General features: G+C 48.5%; 1 protein-coding gene across 2 annotated transcripts in view; it reads right to left on the minus strand.

Annotated features, from left to right (window-relative positions):
- ABCA9 (ATP binding cassette subfamily A member 9) overlaps positions 1 to 17487 on the minus strand; it is a 271200-nt gene extending 253713 nt beyond the window's left edge. The window contains exons 1-2 of one of the 2 annotated variants that reach the window (XM_073559967.1): positions 17236 to 17487; positions 2732 to 2836 (exon numbers count right to left, since the gene is read on the minus strand). In XM_073559967.1, coding sequence (XP_073416068.1) covers positions 2732 to 2836 — 105 coding nt within the window. In that variant the 5' untranslated portion in view covers positions 17236 to 17487. The remainder of the gene's footprint in view (positions 1 to 2731; positions 2837 to 17235) is intronic. The other variant, XM_073559966.1, reaches the window with a different exon arrangement.
- Between the last annotated feature and the right edge of the window lie 466 nt (positions 17488 to 17953).

Below are 17953 nucleotides of genomic sequence, written 5' to 3' on the forward strand. Positions count from 1 at the left end.
ATGAAGCCACCAGCTGGGCTTCACAGGAGTACAAAGATGGCAGTGATGGTTCCTTTAGCAGGCAACCTATTGGTGCCCTGCGATCGTGTCTCTGGATTTGGGGAATCCATGGGCATTGGTATGGACCCTGTCTTAGATAACACCTAAATGCCGCTGTCTGAGGCCGGTTTCACACGTCCAGATAATTCCGGTACCGGAAAAACCGGTACCGGAGCTATCTGTGTCCATGTGGACACGTGGTACCTCCATGTGTTCCCAGCGGCTGGTGCTGACTGCGGCTGATATTCTGCTCTCCTGCTCTGCCGGCAGGAGAGAAGAATGAATGAAAACCTGACGTGGGGTCCCCCTCATTTTCTGAACCAACCAGACGAATCCTACAGCTGGGCGCTGCATCCTTCAGCTGTCAGCTTCAGCCAGGTTGGTTGTGAAGAATAGAGGGGTCCCCACGCTGTTTTTTAAAAAATTTTAAATAAATAATTTAAAAAAACGGCGTTGGGTCCCCCTATTTTTGACAACCAACCTGACTAAAGCCGACAGCTGAGGGCTGACATTCTCTGGCTGATAAGGGGCCATTGATCTTGGCACCCCCAGCCTAAAAACAGCAGCCCCCAGCTGCCCAGAAAAGGCGCATCTATTAGATGCGCCTAATCTGGAGCTTTGCCCGATTCTTCCCACTTGCTCTGTAGCGGTGGCAAGTGGGGTAATAAAGGGGTTAATGCCACCATTCTATTATAAGGTGACATTAAGCCCGGATTAGTAATGGAGAGGTGTCAATAAGACACCGATCCGTTACTAATCCTACAGTAAATAAAGGGTTAAATAAACATACTCACACAATAAGAATAAATAATTTTAATGAAAGAATACAACACACACATTTTTATAATCTATAAGCGCTGGACAGGTAAGGTATAGATTTGCTTTATTATTTTCAACTTTTTTTCAGAAGAACGAGGACTTCGCAAAGGAAGTACGAGTTTAATAAAGATTATAAAAATGTGTGCGCCTTTTCTGGGCAGCTCGAGGCTGCTCTTTTTAGGCTGGGGGGGGCCAAGATCAATGGCCCCTTACCAGCCTGAGAATATCAGCCCTCAGCTGTCGGCTTTAGTCAGGTTGGTTGTCAAAAATAGGGGGGACCCCACACCGTTTTTTTAAATTATTTATTTAAATAATTAAATAAACAGCGTGGGGACCCTCCTATTCTTCACAACCAACCTGGCTGAAGCTGACAGCTGAGGGATGCAGCCCCCAGCTGTAAGTTTCGTCTGGTTGGTTCAGAAAATGAGGGGGACCCCATGTGGGGTTTTCATTCATTCTTCTCTCCTGCAGGCAGAGCAGGAGACAAGAATCACAGCCACGGTCAGCACCAGCCGCTGGGAACAGCGGCTTACAGTAGCGCTTCTTCCCGGCGGCTGTCCGTGAGCAAGGAGGACTGTGTGAACAGTTCTCCGTGTGCAATCACGTGTTGCGGGCCGTGTGTCCGTGTTAAAACGGACATGTCTCCGTGTTTTGCACAAGGACACACGGTCCGTGAAAACACGCTGACATCTGCATAGACCCATTCATTTGAATGGGTCTACGTGTGTCAGTGTCTCCGGTACGTGAGAAAACTGTCACTACACGTACCGAAGACACTGATGTGTGAAACCGGCCTGATACTGATAGCGGCATTTACGTGGTTAAACAGGAGCGTGATGTCTGTACATCACAGCCTGTATAGATTCCTGATCCTGCTCCATATAAGAACACCCAACATACATGTACGGCAGATGTCAGGAAGGGTTAATATATGGCTGTTTATCACAACACTCCAAGTGTGTGATGAAGAGGCCATGGATCTGTGGAAGCCATATTTATTTACCGGAAAAGCATTGCAGAAGCGGTGGCAACTTTTCCATTTATTTGAGCAAGGCTTGCCTAAATCCATAGTCATGCAGCAGACACAAATCTGTTCAGAGGTCGGGACTGGACTTTGGATTTTTTACTGATCCTACTTAAATGCATATTGTGCTCTTGTACTGTTGCAGATGAATATGGGAATGATGGTTTGTCCCCCCACCCCCAATCCACTCCCGTAACATGAGATCATATATGAGGCACATCTGCAAGCCCCAGAGATTCACAGAGATTGGAAAAACAAGAATATTTGCAAAGCGCCAAGATCACACATATGGAAGCAAGTAAAATGTCCCAGTTCTCATTGTGGGAATGCTGCACATTTCCGGTAGAACTGCACAGGGAAAATCCAAAGATAAACTGCAATGCCGAAGCTTTCAAATCCAAAGATGAACTTTCTTAAGACGTGAACCATTTAGCAGGTGATGTATTACGCAGCGGATTTTCTGCATGTAACTTCACACCAGAAAATCCTGCGTGTGTCCATCCCATTCAGATGTATTTCTAGGCTCCGAGGTCGCTAATCTGGACTCACTGATCACAACTTTTTGAACCATCCATACATGGCGACATTTTCTGCAACAAATCTGCAATGAATAATCATCATGAAAATCTGCATGAGCTCTAAGGTGATTTTGAGACATATTTCACCCTGCGCAAATCACAGCATTGGAGGAATGGAAAATTTGCACTTAATTCCCAGAGATTTTTGCAGGTGGTGTTTGTAAAATCCCATTGATATGTATCATACTGTAAACCGTTGAGGATTTCCTATGGGCACTGTGACAGCTATCATTAGTGGTTAGTACCTTCGGGAGATACATTACTTGCTTACCCAGACAGTGGAGCATTTCCTCCTCCATTTCAGAAGCAGATTCTTCAGAAGCAGGGCCAAGGTTTGTTGAAGAAGACTGGTATCCATCACAGTCCTCTCCGTCATCTGGAAGACAGAAGGTAGGCAAAAAAACACATTAGCGAGTTCTATTTTTTTCATAGGATCTCTCATATTTTCATAAATACAGTAACCCATGTTAAACAACGGATCTAATTAATATGAATAATACATAGAGTACATATTCCACGATTTCTATCACCTTACAGGGGCAGTCACACAACAGATCCACAGCCGCAGGCCCTGATATGTTAGCATTAATTCTGTACAAACTGCAGATCCTAAAAAAAGGACACTTGTCACTAGGGAATCTCTCTGCCATGAAGGGGGAGACTTGGTCAATACAATGGTTATATACGTGGCACGTGGAGAACATATGCAAAAAAGACCAAGAAATATAATCAGTGCACACTTGAATATCCATAAACGTGTAATTTTATTAACATCACAAAAAACACTCAAGGGTTAAAAACAATTAAAACCAACAATCCGTGCCCATGTCCACTAGGGGACAGCTATGAACTATACTCTATGTGCAAACTATACATGCATACACATACACAATCTGATGAACACCATTGTCAATAGAGATAAGAAGAGATCCAATTAGAATCCAGCGGTGAAACGCGCGTTGGAGTGGGGAGCCGCCATGTCTTTTGATCTCCAGGTAGTTACCCATTATTTATTATTTATTTTGGTTGCGTATGTCACGTGGACCCGTCCTGTGTGACATGGCTCGCAGGCCGGCAACTAAAACAACAGGACGCAGCACGTGATACTGTCCTGTGTGACACGGCTCGCAAGCCGGTAACTAAAACAACAAGGCAAGGGGTAGGGAAACAGTTACAACGGTGGGCCATGTGAAAGGGAAAGGAGACGTGGAGACCTCCTGCACTCCTGAGTCTGTGTCCCTAATGCTCCTAACGTTCCCTATGCCGGTTCCGCACCGGGCGCCGATCACGAACCTGTCGCCCTAGCACACCCTACACCTATCCCTTGCTAGGGAGCTGGGTGGTGCAGACACTGGCCCCACCGCTGTACTAATACACACTAAGGTTTACTCTGTTGCACTTGCTCCTGGCAACAGAGTTCACCACCAGCATGCAGCTCTCCTCCTGAATCGCTGCCACCAAGCTCTGTCAGAGCTAAGGAAATCCCCTATGACTCCTTTCACAACAGGCTCTGACTGAGCAGCCAGGACCTCTCTCTAGATCCTTCCTCCACCAAGGATGGTGGAAATGAACACTATCACCAACACTGATTGCAACACCTGTGACTCTTTTATAGCAGAGCCAGCAATCACACCTGCATTATAATCATGTGCACTAAACAAAAGAAACTAGAGTGCAATGACGCTCACCACCACCGGGGCAAACTTAGAACAAACGACACCACAGTGCAATAATCCTAATGGCCACCGGGGGCAAAAACACCTTAAGCACAGCTTAGGAAAAAAAAGGGTTATTGTGCTTTATATCAGTCCTGATCCAGCATGGATCATGACAGTACCCTCCCCTTAATGAGGGGCCTCTGGACCCTCAAGACCACTCCCCATCAGGGAACCACCTACAGCACCCAGACCCAGACCCAGAGTTCACCCCAGCAACTCCCTGCATGTCAGGTTGATGAGAAACAAGCCCACTGGTATTGGCAACGTATGTTCTGGAGGCAACACACATCTCCAAAGCTCTGACCTTGGGAACGGTTTGTGTATGTTTATGTTTGATATGAGCTGGTAACACTCCACAACACACTTCCACTGGATGTTTTTTGGTGGCCACCCATACACGCTCGTTCACACACAGGTCTGGACCTGAACGTTTATTGCCACTCGTTCGTTTGTCACCACTTGGAGAACTCTTTCTGGGATTGACAACAGAGGCGTCCCGCTGTGTCACCACACTCACACCCCCGCACCTCACCAAGGGGTACACCACCCTCCAACCCCTTCCACCATGACGTCTGCGCCTCCCAGGGTTGGCCAATGGCGAGGGTTGAGACTTGCCCCTACTCTCCTGCAGCAAATTTGCTGCCCTCACCGGAGAGGAAGGGGTCCGTTGAAGAGAGACGGCATAGACAGTAGTTCCTAGGCAGCAGCCCTCACATGAGTGCCCCCAGCTGACCACTCCCTCGCCCGCCAATCTTTTACTTCCGGTACGCCGCCAGCCAAGACCTCTGCTGACATGGTACTTTGGGAGGGCAAAATGGAAGAAATGTATACTCCCTGGTCGCCTCCCTCTAAGCGACCAGGGGAATGCTGCTTCTCAGATGGCACAGATAATTTGGCGCGCAATGGGCAAGCCTTCAGGACATGACCAGTCTGTCCACAGTAAAAACATGCCGTCACCACTCCCTGAACCGTAGGCAAGCCTGAACACACACTAACACCTCCTACTTGCATAGGTTTGCCTGGAGACTTGGCACGCACTGGGCAGGCTCTCATGAAATGGCCAGGCTTCCCACAAGAAAAGCATACCCCCCACCACGACGAGCCGCAGACACCCCCTTTTTTGTATCAACAATACCGGGCTGTCTGGGTTCCTCCGTCCACACTGTTGGTCCCCCTCCCTAGTGAGGACATCAGGGGGCACTTTTTGTATATGTTTTTCCCTAAGGCGTCTATCCACCCAGATGGCAAGGGACATGGCGGCCTCCAGCGACCTGGGAGCGGCGTACTGCACCAGAGTATCCTGCAACTTTGGAGACAAACCCTCCACAAATTGACTCCTAAGTGCAGGGTCATTCCACTGAGTATTAGTGGCCTATCTCCTAAACTCTGAGCAGTACTCCTCAGCGAGCCGGGCTCCCTGTTTACACCTACAGATTCGAGATTCCGCCAGGGTGACGCCATCAGGATCCCCATACACAAGTGCCAAAGCCGCAAAGAACTCGTCCACGGACTCTAAAGATGGAGAATCGTCCGGTAGGGAGAAAGCCCAGGATTGGGGATCCCCTTTAAGAAGGGACATAATTATTCCCACCCATTGCTCTTCACTCCCTGATGAACGAGGGTGCAGTCTGAAATATAATTTGCAGGCTTGCTGAAAAACCAAGAATTGATCTCTCCCTCCAGAAAATCTGTCAAGGAGGGATATCTTGGGTTCTGGCTGAGCCTGTTCCTGGACCAAGCCCCCAGAGCCCACCAACAGCCGCAGCTGCCGCACCAACCCTCCGCGCAACCCCCTAATCTCATTAGTAAGGGTCTGCAGCAATTGGGCAAAAGGCTGAACTGGGTCCATGGCTCAGCAGAAAAAAAAGTTAGGTTTGGTGATAAATGTCACGTGGACCCGTCCTGTGTGACACGGGCTCGCAGACCGGTAACTAAAACAACAGGACGCGGCACGTGATACTGTCCTGTGTGACACGGCTCGCAAGCCGGTAACTAAAACAACAAGACAAGGGGTAGGGAAACAGTTACAACGGTGGACCATGTGAAAGGGAAAGGAGACGTGGAGACCTCCTGCACTCCTGAGTCAGTGTCCCTAACGCTCCTAACGTTCCCTATGCCGGTTCCGCACCGGGCGCCGATCATGAACCTGTCGCCCTAGCACACCCTACACCTATCCCTTGCTAGGGAGCTGGGTGATGCAGGCACTGGCCCCACTGCTGTACTAATACACACTAAGGAAAAACACAAACAGGGAAACACAACTTAGCTTTACTCTGTTGCACTTGCTCCTGGCAACAGAGTCCACCACCTGCATGCAGCTCTCCTCCTGAATCACTGCCACCAAGCTCTGTCAGAGCTAAGGAAAACCCCTATGACTCCTTTCACACCAGGCTCTGACTGAGCAGCCAGGACCTCTCTCTAGATCCTTCCTCCACCAAGGATGGTGGAAATGAACACTATCACCAACACTGATTGCAACACCTGTGACTCTTTTATAGCAGAGCCAGCAATCACACCTGCATTATAATCATGTGCACTAAACAAAAGAAACTAGAATGCAATGACGCTCACCACCACCGGGGCAAACTTAGAACAAACAACACCACAGTGCAATAATCCTAATGGCCACCGGGGGCAAAAACACCTTAAGCACAGCTTAGGAAAAAAAGGGTTACCTGTGCTTTATATCAGTTATGATCCAGCATGGCTCATGACAGCGTCCTTCTTCCCTCTCTTCACATTGATGTGCACTATGTACCTTGAGTAATAAGTGGGTTTTTTATGGCACCAGATATTATTGTTAGCATTTGGGTATACTTTATATTACATGCATTTTTTCGCTTATATGGATGATTCATTAACATTTTGTTGGGCCTTTTTTATTCATTGTGGCGCCTCCTTGTGCTGAGACATTTTTGCTTTTTTACTTCACAAATTGTGTTTTTGTTTTTAAATTGAATATTAATAAACATGTTATTTTAAATATTCTTGGATCACTTCTTATCTCTATTGACAATGGTCATTAGAGGGTGATGTCTATTGTTATTTTGAAGAGCTAGTTGCCTATGTGTTCTGGATACTGGTATGTATTACAGACTACATACAGCGCCACTTGTCCTCTTGCAACCTGGTACTATTGTGGCGCCCCTAGGAGTATGGTCACCACAGTGGCATGACCTTCCTCCTAGGGAGGGTGATGTCATGCTTGGAAGCAATGAAGGATCTCTCTATCAGGTAAATCCAGCACACAGTGCAGTTCCCACTCCAGGCCAGCAGAGGGAGCTCTGAACCAAACTGGGGGAGGAGCTGCTCTCTGGGGCCAGGAAAGGGAAGTTAGGGGAGTTCGTGTGGAGAGGGAAAAGAGGAGCTGGAGGATTGAGCAGAATTCAGGCTCACTTCTAGCTGTAGCGCATTGTCCGGAGTCCGGTATCCAAGGTTGTATAGATGCTGATGGTCCTGCAGCAGAAACCGGAGGAACGAGAGGCTGTAAATGCTCCGTTCCCAACTAAGACTCGGAGGCACAGCAGCAACTTGTGTGAGCCAGAAAGAGGAGACTACGGCTGCCTGCCATATGAGGGGAGTTCTAAAAGAGAGCAAGCAAGAGGAACTTCAGTGTAACTCAGTACTGCAAGTGCCTCAGATAAGCGCTAGGAAGGAGACTACATAACCCATATGCATAGAGAGATTCCTAAGTTGCTTTCAGGCTGATCAGCTCCTGTTCCATCTGAAATCTGGATCCTGGACTGCAAAGCAAAGTAAAGATAAAGAGAAACTGCACCCTGGTTGTGTCATTGCCTCCTTCCTGCAACCCCTTCAGCACTGCCACATCTCTATGCCTAACACTGCACCCTCTTCCTCAACATCTATTACTACCTCCCTGGGACTACAGCTCTACTTGTGGGGAGCCCTTATATCTTGCTGCCTTATACCATCTGTCCCAGAGGGTCTGCTTGTAGTGTCGGCTTAACCCCTTCATTGCCGAGCACCACAGGTGGAGTCACGTATCATCCACCTATAAACTTTATTCAGCCACGTTTCACCCCTTTTGCATGGACGCCCAGGGCCACGGACCGGGTCACCACCACCGTGACACATCCCTCTGAGACACCGGCCCGGTACCGAGTAACCCCACTGCCCTGGTGGGCGATCCATTTTGGCATCACGAACAGGATATACGAAGCCCGGTGCCACCGGGTCCTGTGTGCCAGAGACTTATTGTTCAATTTCTGCCATTACCCCGCCACTTGGCGTGCACGGGAAGCCGAAGGGGCGTGCCGTCGTAGGCGGAGCCTGCCAGAGAGCGCGAAAAGTGAGGTGCTGCGTGGGATGAGACCAGTGGGCGGGAAGTGATGAGCATAGGCCTGCAGTCCCGGTGTCCCCTGATCATCCAGCCTGCAGAGCGGCGACTGGTAAGCCAGCGCAACACAGAGCCTGGCCAACGTTTACTAGGGGGGGAAGAGAATGTCTGAGGCCAGAGAAGATGCAGCGGTGAACGCCACCGCACCCCCCACAGGACCACAAGATGCAGGGGCGAGCGCAGCTGCGGCCCCAATGGCACCGCAGAATCCAGCAGCCAGCACTGCCTCCAGAGTGCAGCAAGAACAAGCACCCACCACAGCAGTCCCCATAATGCCGCTGTCCATGCCCTATATACCGGGAGCGGCCTGGTTACCGCAGTACTCAGGGGAGTCACATACCCTGAGTGAATTTAAAGGGAGACTGTGCAGTTTGTTTGAGGTGTATCCTCTGTCTGAAAGCCAAAAAGTGAACATCCTTACTGGGCAGCTAACTGGTGCAGTGCAAAGAGAAGTAAAGTCCTGGCAGGACACTGATAAAGAGACTGTTAAAAAAATTCTGGCTAAGCTAAGAAGCACCTTTGACACCCGCACTGCAGCTGAAATAAAAATAAGATTCTTTGGGTGTAAGCAAAGAGTGCAGGACAGTATAGGGGACTATGCTCTTAACCTGCAGGAGGCGCTGCGAGCCATAAAGCAGATTGACCAGACAGTGTGAAAGATGGAGACAGACTGTTAAAGGAGCAATTTATTGAGGGACTCCTATCCAGTACCCACAGAGCACAGCTGCGCATCATAGCCCTACAAAACCCTGATCTAGACTTTGCAGACTTTAAAGACAAGGCTATCCGGGCCCAAGTGATGAGCTGACAGTAGTTGCCAGTAGAGTTGAGCGACTTTGGTCGGATCGGGTTTCATGAAATAAAATTTGTTTCAGATGAAACTGGTCCGACTAGGGCAAAAAAAGTCGGAGTTTCATCCAAAACCCGACCCCAATGCAAGTCAATGGGGAATAAAAGTCGTCACTGAGTGGATGAATGTCATCCGCTCAATGCCGACTTTTATTTCCCATTGACTTGCATTGGGGTCGGGTTTCGGACGAAACTCCGACTTTTTTTACCTAGTCGGACCAGTTTCATCTAAAACAAATTTTGTTTCATGAAACCCGATCCGACCAAAGTCGCTCAACTCTAGTTGCCAGCAATGGCCAGTCTTTGCCACAAGTAGGATGTAAAGAGATTACAATTAAAGTGGGACGAGTGGACTTAAAATCTCAAGGTCTGATAGTTGTAGACATTGATCAACGAGAATGTAACCCAATGATGACCTTAGGTACTAATGTGATTGAAAATTGTCTTGCCGAGGTTATTGTTTTGTTGCAATAGGTAGCCGTTACTGCTGGTTCCAGTGAACAACGAGTCCTGCAGAAGGAGATCTAGGCCCTGATGCAAAGACAGCAGATAGAACTGTCTGGCGGAGAAATTGGCAGTGTCAGAATGAGTGATTCTTTCACCATTGCGATACCCCCCAGATGTGAAATGTTGATTTGGTGTCGGGCAGCCATAGGCCTAAGAGGAAAAGATTACCAAGCAGTGGTGAAACCAGTGTACTCTGATAGCCAGCCCACTGTCCTGACAGCCAGAGGGGTAGTTGATGTCAGCAAAGGGAGAGTACCTGTACGCCTCTTGAATTGTGGGGAGGAGGAGGCCACAGTATCTCGGTATGCCACAGTTGCTAAGCTGTTTACTGTCAGTAACAACACCATACAGGCACCGGAGCCCTTGGTCTCATCTGACCAGGCAGGGGACAATGGCTCTGTAAAGCAGCTGGAGGAGTGGTATCAGCAGCTGCATGTGGGCACTGACTCCACCCCTTCATACCAAAAGAATGGGGTTTACCGAGTGGCTCAGGAGTATGAGTGGGTATTCAGCAAACACCCTCTAGACTTTGGGAAGGCAAAAGGGGTTCAACACCATATCCCCACTGGAGATCATCCACCCATTAAAGAAAGGTACTGTCCTATACCCCCAACACAATATCAATTTGCCAAAAGTATGTTGCGGGAAATGAAGGAAGCTGGGGTGATCAGAGATAGTTGTAGCTCCTGGGCAGCCCCAATAGTCTTTGTGAAAAAGAAAGATGGTACCATGAGAATGTGTGTTGATTACAGAAAAATTAACAGCATTACACATAAGGATGCCTACCCATTACCCAGAATTAAAGAGTCATTAGCTGCACTTAAAACTGCTATTTTTCCACCTTGGATCTCACTAGTGGGTATTGTCAGGTTCCCGTGGCAGAGGCAGACAAGGAGAAAACAGCGTTTACTACACCAGTGGGTCTCTGCGAGTTCAACTACATGCCGTTCGGGCTCTTCACTGCTCCAGGGACATTTCAACGGCTAATGGAGTGCTGTCTTGGACACAAGAACTTCGAGACAGTTCTGTTGTACCTTGATGATGTCATTGTTTTCTCCAAGACTTATGATGACCATCTGGAGCACCTGGCTGAGGTGTTTGAAGCCTTGTCCAACTTTGGCCTGAAAGTGAAGCCATCCAAATGCCACCTCCTGAAGCCCAAGGTACAGTACCTCGGTCATGTGGTGAGCGCAGAAGGTGTGGCACCAGATCCTGACAAAGTCACTGTCATCTGGGAATGGCAGAAGCCCAGCAACCTCCATGAAATACGTCAATTCCTCGGGTTGGTAGGCTACTACCGAAGGTTCATCAAAGGCTTCACTGAGATAGCCACACCTATGCAAAATCTTCTGGTGGGCCAGCCCAAGAAAGCCAGGAAGAAGAGTCCTACATTTGAATGGAATGAGGAACTGGAGAGGTCCTTCACTCGACTGAAAATAGCTCTCACAGGAGATGAAGTTCTGGCCTACCCAGATTATGACCAACCATTTGTTCTGTATACTGATGTCAGCAACGTGGGACTGGGAGCAGTACTGTCACAGGTACAGAATGGCAAAGAAAGAGTGATCTCCTACGCCAGCAGGAAGCTTCGTCCCACCGAAAGGAACCCTGACAACTACAGTTCCTTCAAACTGGAGTTCCTTGCCGTAGTCTGGGCTGTGGCTGAACGATTCAAGCATTACCTAGCTTCAGCCAAGTTTACCATCTTCAAGGACAACAACCCGCTGACTCACTTGGAAACTGCAAAACTAGGTGCACTGGAGCAACGATGGATGGCCCGGCTGTCTAACTATGAATTTACCATCAAGTACCGAGCGGGGCTTAAGAATGCCAATGCTGATGCACTGTCCAGGATGCCCAATCTGCCAGATGGGGGAGAAGACCCTGAGGCACTCGAAGAAATAGAGTTACCTGCCTTCCACCGGCCAATTGCGGCCAAACGTGCCCAAGGAGTGAGAAACAGACTATCTATCGTGAAAGAGGCCACCCTAAATCCGTTGCCTCATCATGACTGGGCAGAAACGCAGGATAGCGACCCCGCAGTTCCGCCTGGTAAAGGAGATACTGTCACAAGCTGACTCATGCCCAGGTCCAGATGCTCCTGAAGAAACCCAGCAGTTGTGGAAGGAAAGAGGTAGGCTGTTCATCTATGGGGGAAAGCTGTGTCGGAGGAGTATCAGTGCCCGCACTCATGAGTTGGTCTGGCAGGTGGCAGTCCCAAAGAGGGAGGCATCGATGGTCTTGGAAGCGTACCACAATGGAGCAGGACACTTTGGATGGAAGAAGTTGGAGGCCTTGCTCCGAGAGAGACTCTACTAGGCTGGTATGAGGAAGGCCATCGAAAATTGGTGCCGGGAGTGTGGACAATGTAACCTGCGCAGGAAGGACCGTAACAGCCAGCGAGCTCCTTTGCAGCCAATAATAACCAAACAGCCACTTGAGTTGGTCGCCCAGGACCATGTGAAGCTGGTCACAAGCCGTTCAGGCTACGTTTATGCTCTTACCATCATTGACCACTACTCGAGATTCCTAGTAGTCGTGCCGGTCAAGGATCAAACAGCCAGGACAGCAGCCAGAGCATTACAACAGCACTTTTGTCGACCACACGGATATTCCGAGCGAGTGCTTACAGATCAAGGTCCAGCCTTTGAGGCAGAAGTGTTCCAGGAATTATGCAACTTGTACGGTTGCAAGAAGATCATGACAACACCGTACCATCCACAGACCAATGGCATGTGCAAAAAGATGAATCAAGTGGTGATCGATCTACTGAAGACCTTGCCTTTGGAAGAGAGGAATCTGTGGCCAGAGAAATTGCCAGATCTGGTAGACCTCTACAATCACATTCCTGTGAATTCCACCAACTGCACACCAGCCTACCTAATGAGAGTGAGGCCTGGCAAGTTGCCTATTGATTTGGATATGGGAGTCCTTACACCTGAGGTGACATCACCAGATGCTGACTGGGATACAGAGCAGCAGCAGCAGTACCGTAAAGTACAAGAGTGCGTAGAAAAGAGTCTAGCTCAGGCGAGACAAAACAGGAAAAGAACTACAATCAACAAGCACCTGCAGTTCCCTTGTCACCAGGAGAACAGTTTCTAAAGAGGAAAAGGAGGATGCATAAATTGGATGACCAATGGGAAGCTGAACCCTACACCGTCCTACCATCAAACTTTGACAACACCAAAGGGTGCCTTATCAGTAAGGATGGGGGAGAAACCTCATCAGCAGTATCGAGGGATCATCTGAAACTGTGCCCTGACCAACTAAAGGAAAAGATGGGAGAGCAAAACAACCTTCAACCCATAGAGGAAGAAGAGAAAAAGGTCAGCACTGTACTCGGAGAATTCCCTGCAAACTGGACAAGAGTGGATCAAGCCATCGTAGTTCCTGTTCTAATCTTTCCCCAGCCTACTGCAACTGAAGTAGCAGAGACTCAAGCCAACTCTGAAAATCAGGAAGTTCAGGCAGCGGATGCCACACCAGCAGTGGAGCCAGAGAATCCTTGCCCTGCCAGTGGTGAATCTGTCATGCCCACAGTGAGTCTTAAGAGTTCGCAGACGGCTACTACCCAGTTTACCAACAGCAGTAACAGGCCCACTAAACCTAAATAGGCCATTAGAAGTACCCATGCTACGCAGATCTATCCATAGTACAAAAGGTGAGATCCCAGTTAGATATAGAGATTAAAAAATGTAAACTGTACCTGTAAATATGCAACTTTTCAAGCTTATGTGCCTACAGAGACTCTGCAAGAACTTTTTTGAATATCTTATTTTGTTTTGATGGACAATTGGGCCACAAGACTAAGTGTGGCCAAAACAATCCTTGTATATAGTTACCAACTGGATCAGGAATTGGACCATGGACATTGACGCATGGACTAATCATCACAAGGACTATTTTTGAGCTTTGGTTTTTGTAATTTTTCATTTTTTGAAATCTTGCAACAGTTACAATTGTTCATTTGTTTATATGTTCACATGTTTTTCTCAGTCCGGGAGTACTGAATTGCACTACGGGGGAATGTGGCACCCCCAGGAGTATGGTCGCCACAGTGGCATTACCTTCCTCCTAGGGAGGGTGATAGCATCCAGCACACAGCACAGTTCCCACTCCAGGCCAGCAGAGGGAGCTCTGAACCAAACTGGGGGAGGAGCTGCTCTCTGGGGCCAGGAAAGGGAAGTTAGGGGAGTTTGTGTGGAGAGGGAAAAGAGGAGCTGGAGGATTGAGCAGAATTCAGGCTCACTTCTAGCTGTAGCGCATTGTCCGGAGTCCGGTATCCGAGGTTGTATGGATGCTGATGGTCCTGCAGCAGAAACCGGAGGAACGAGAGGCTGTAAATGCTCTGTTCCCAACTAAGACTCGGAGGCACAGCAGCAACTTGTGTGAGCCAGAAAGAGGAGACTACGGCTGCCTGCCATACGAGGGGAGTTCTAAAAGAGAGCAAGCAAGAGGAACTTCAGTGTAACTCTGGATCATGGACTGCAAAGCAAAGTAAAGGTAAAGAGAAGCTGCACCCTGTTGTATCATTGCCTTCTTCTTGCAACCCCTTCAGCACTGCTACATCTCTGTGCCTAACACTGCACCCTCTTCCTCAACTTCTATTACTACTGCCCTGGGACTACAGCTCTACCTGTGGGGAGTCCTTAGATCTTGCTGCTGTCATGATCCATGCTGGATCAGGACATATAGAAAGCACAGGTAGCCTTTTTTTTCCCTAACCTGTGCTTAAGGTTGGTTTTTGCCCCCGGTGGCCATTAGGATTATTGCACTATGGTGTCGTTTGTTCTAAGTTTGCCCCCGGTGGTGGTGAGCGTCGTTGCACTCTAGTTTCTTTAGTTAAGTGCACATGATTATAATGCAGGTGTGATTGCTGGCTCTGCTATAAAAGAGTCACAGGTGTTGCAATCAGTGTGGGTGATAGTGTTCATTTCAACCATCTTTGGTGGAGGAAGGAGCTAGAGAGCGTTCCTTGCAGCTCTGTCTTAGCCCTGGTGTGGAAGGAATCATAGGGGATTTCCTTATAGCTCTGACAGAGCTTGGTGGCAGCGATTCAGGAGGAGAGCTGCATGCTGGTGGTGGACTCTGTTGCCAGTAGCAAGTGCAACAGAGTAAAGTGGTGTTGCCCTGTTTGTGTTTTTCCTTAGTCTGTATTAGTACAGCGGTGGGGCCAGTGCCTGCACCACCCAGCTCCCTAGCAAGGGATAGGTGTAGGGTGTGCTAGGGCGACAGGTTCATGACCGGCGCCCGGTGCGGAACCGCCATAGAGAACGTTAGGAGCCTTAGGGACACTGACTCAGGGGAGTGCAGGAGGTCTCCATGTCCCCTTTCCCTATCGCAGGGACCACCGTTGTAACTGTTTCCCTACCCCTTGTCTTGTTGTTTTAGTTACCGGCCAGCGAGCCGTGTCACACAGGACAGTATCACATGCCGCATCCTGTTGTTTTAGTTACCGGCCTGCTGGTCGCATCACACAGGACGGGTCCACGTGACAGCTGCCTTATACCATCTGTCCCAGAGGATCTGCTTGCAGTGTCGGCTTAACCCCTTCATTGCCGAGCACCACAGGTGGCGTTACGTATCATCCACCTATAAACTTTATTCAGCCACGTTTCACCCCTTTTGCATGGACGCCCAGGGCCACGGACTGGGTCACCGCCACCGTGACACATCCCTCTGAGACACCGGCCCGGTACCGAGTAACCCCACTGCCCTGGTGGGCAATCCACTGTCTCTTCCCTAGGTAAGTGACGCATCTGGCAGTTCACATTGTGTAAAATGTGCCGTATACCAGGAACAATCTACAAGACCTGTTGTATATCGAGAACAACCCCACACCCATAAGATCTGCAGTATAATCGCTACACCCCTAGAATATCTCAATATACTGGTAATCCCCATAGGACCTGCCATATAGCAGGACCCACAAGACCTGGCATAAAAATGGAATGCCGCACAAGATCTACCATATACGGGGAACATCCCCACAAGAGCTGCCATATACCGGAAATACCTCACCAGACCTTCCATATACCGAGAAAATCCAACAAGACCTGTTGTATACTGGGAAAACCCCACAAGACCTGCAATATACCTGGAACACCCCACAAGATCTAAAATATACCAGGAACACCCCACAAGACCTGCCATACACCGAGAACACCCCCAGGACCTGCCGTATGCTGAGAACATCCCACAAGACTCGCCGTGTACAAGAAACATCCCAAAAGACCTGCCATACACCGGTAACACCCAACAAGACCTGCCGCATACCAGAAACCCCCCCACAAGACCTGCTGTATAACAGGAAAACCTCACAAGACATGTCTTATACCGACAACATCCCACAAAACCTGACATGTACAAGGAACACCCCACAAGACCTGCCATACACCTGTAACACCCTACAAGACCTGCCATATACTGGGAACACCCTACAAGACTTGCCGTACACCGGGAACACCCCACAAGACCTGCCGTATACTGGGAACAACTCACAAGATCTGCCGTATACTGGGAACACCCCACAAGACCTGTCGGACACCGGGGACACCCCACAAGACCTGCTGTATACAGGAACACCCCACAAAACCTGCCACGTTCAAAGAACACCCCACAAGACCTGCCGTATACAGGAACACCCAACATGACCTGCCATATATCGGCAACACCCCTCTAGACCTGCCGTTTAAAAGGAACACTCCACAAGACCTGCCGTATACCAGGAACACCCCACAGGACCTGCCTCATACTGACAACACACCACATGGCCAGCCATATACTGGGAACACCTTACAAAACCTGCCGTATACCTGGAACACTCCACAAGACCTACCGTATAACAGGAACACCCCACAAGTCCTGCCTTATACCGGCAACACCCCACAAAACCTGCCATGTACAAGGAACGCCCCACAAGACCTGCTGTTTTGAAGATTCTCTGACTAGATAATTGTTAGTCTATATATCACAATTTAACTTTAAGTAGCTAACATTAGCTACAGTCTCTCAGATCTTTAAACTTCCCCATCAATTTCTAGAACTGAGGGATCACTTGCTCCTAATATATTCACCACCCTTGGTAGGCACCATTGTCACCAGATTGGCAATGACAGTGGCATACATGTTATGGCGGACTGGTATATCATATATATACACTTTTTGTAAAGTGACAGCTCATTTACCTGAGCTATTGTTGGTCGGTCTTTAGATACTTGTATACGGTTACAGTGTAGTTACAATCATCATTATTCTATAATGACTAACCATCTGCTATGTTAGTGCATTAACTATTAAAGTGCTGTGTGAAGCAGGACTGTGTCAGTACCCCAGACTTACCCTGAATGCTGCTGTCAGTCGCAGGGCTGATAGTAATACTTAGAAATTCAGGCTGCTCTCAGAGTAGAGTTTGGTGTCTCTCAGCTTCATGTTGTCTTCAGTTGCTCTGAAGATTTTGGAGTTGGTGGGAGGGGTAGAGATCTTTGAGTCTGCGTCTTTCCAATCCTACAGAGTAGTAGAGTACTCACTAGCTGTTCTATACTGCATCTTCAGAATGAAAACAAGTCAGATGATGTGATATGTCTTGGGATTGTCCGATTGTTGCAACCATCGCTGGCTGTAACTCAGAAAAAGAAAATGAGCCAAAGTTCTTGCTGACAAGAGGCTTCATTGTATAATGAGAATGTCCTCTGCTGGCAGGAGAAAAATCTGTGGCATTTCTCATAAAAACTTGATTGGGAGTTGAGACAAATGTTATGTTGTGAAAGAATTTTATGCCAAAAGTCTAGAAATGAAGAAGATAGCTGTTTCATAAAAAATTGCAGTGTTTCCAGTAGTAAAAAAAAATCCCATTCATGATTTTTTCTTGCTGCTGGTCTCCTCCTCCTTCTGGCAGCTGAAAGTGTAGTCACTTCTTACATTACCTGCAGAAGGAGTGTTACGCCCACAGTGGCGCATGTGGATTTGTGGACCAATTGTGCCACAGGATCGGGCCTGCCTTGGAAAGGGCGTAGCTAAGCGGCTACCAGGTGTTCACTGGAGCTCCTGATGGAGACAG

This window comes from Dendrobates tinctorius, unplaced genomic scaffold (assembly GCF_039654945.1).
Source record: "Dendrobates tinctorius isolate UK_male_01 unplaced genomic scaffold, ASM3965494v1 ptg000014l, whole genome shotgun sequence".
Classification (NCBI taxonomy): Eukaryota; Metazoa; Chordata; class Amphibia; order Anura; family Dendrobatidae; genus Dendrobates; species Dendrobates tinctorius.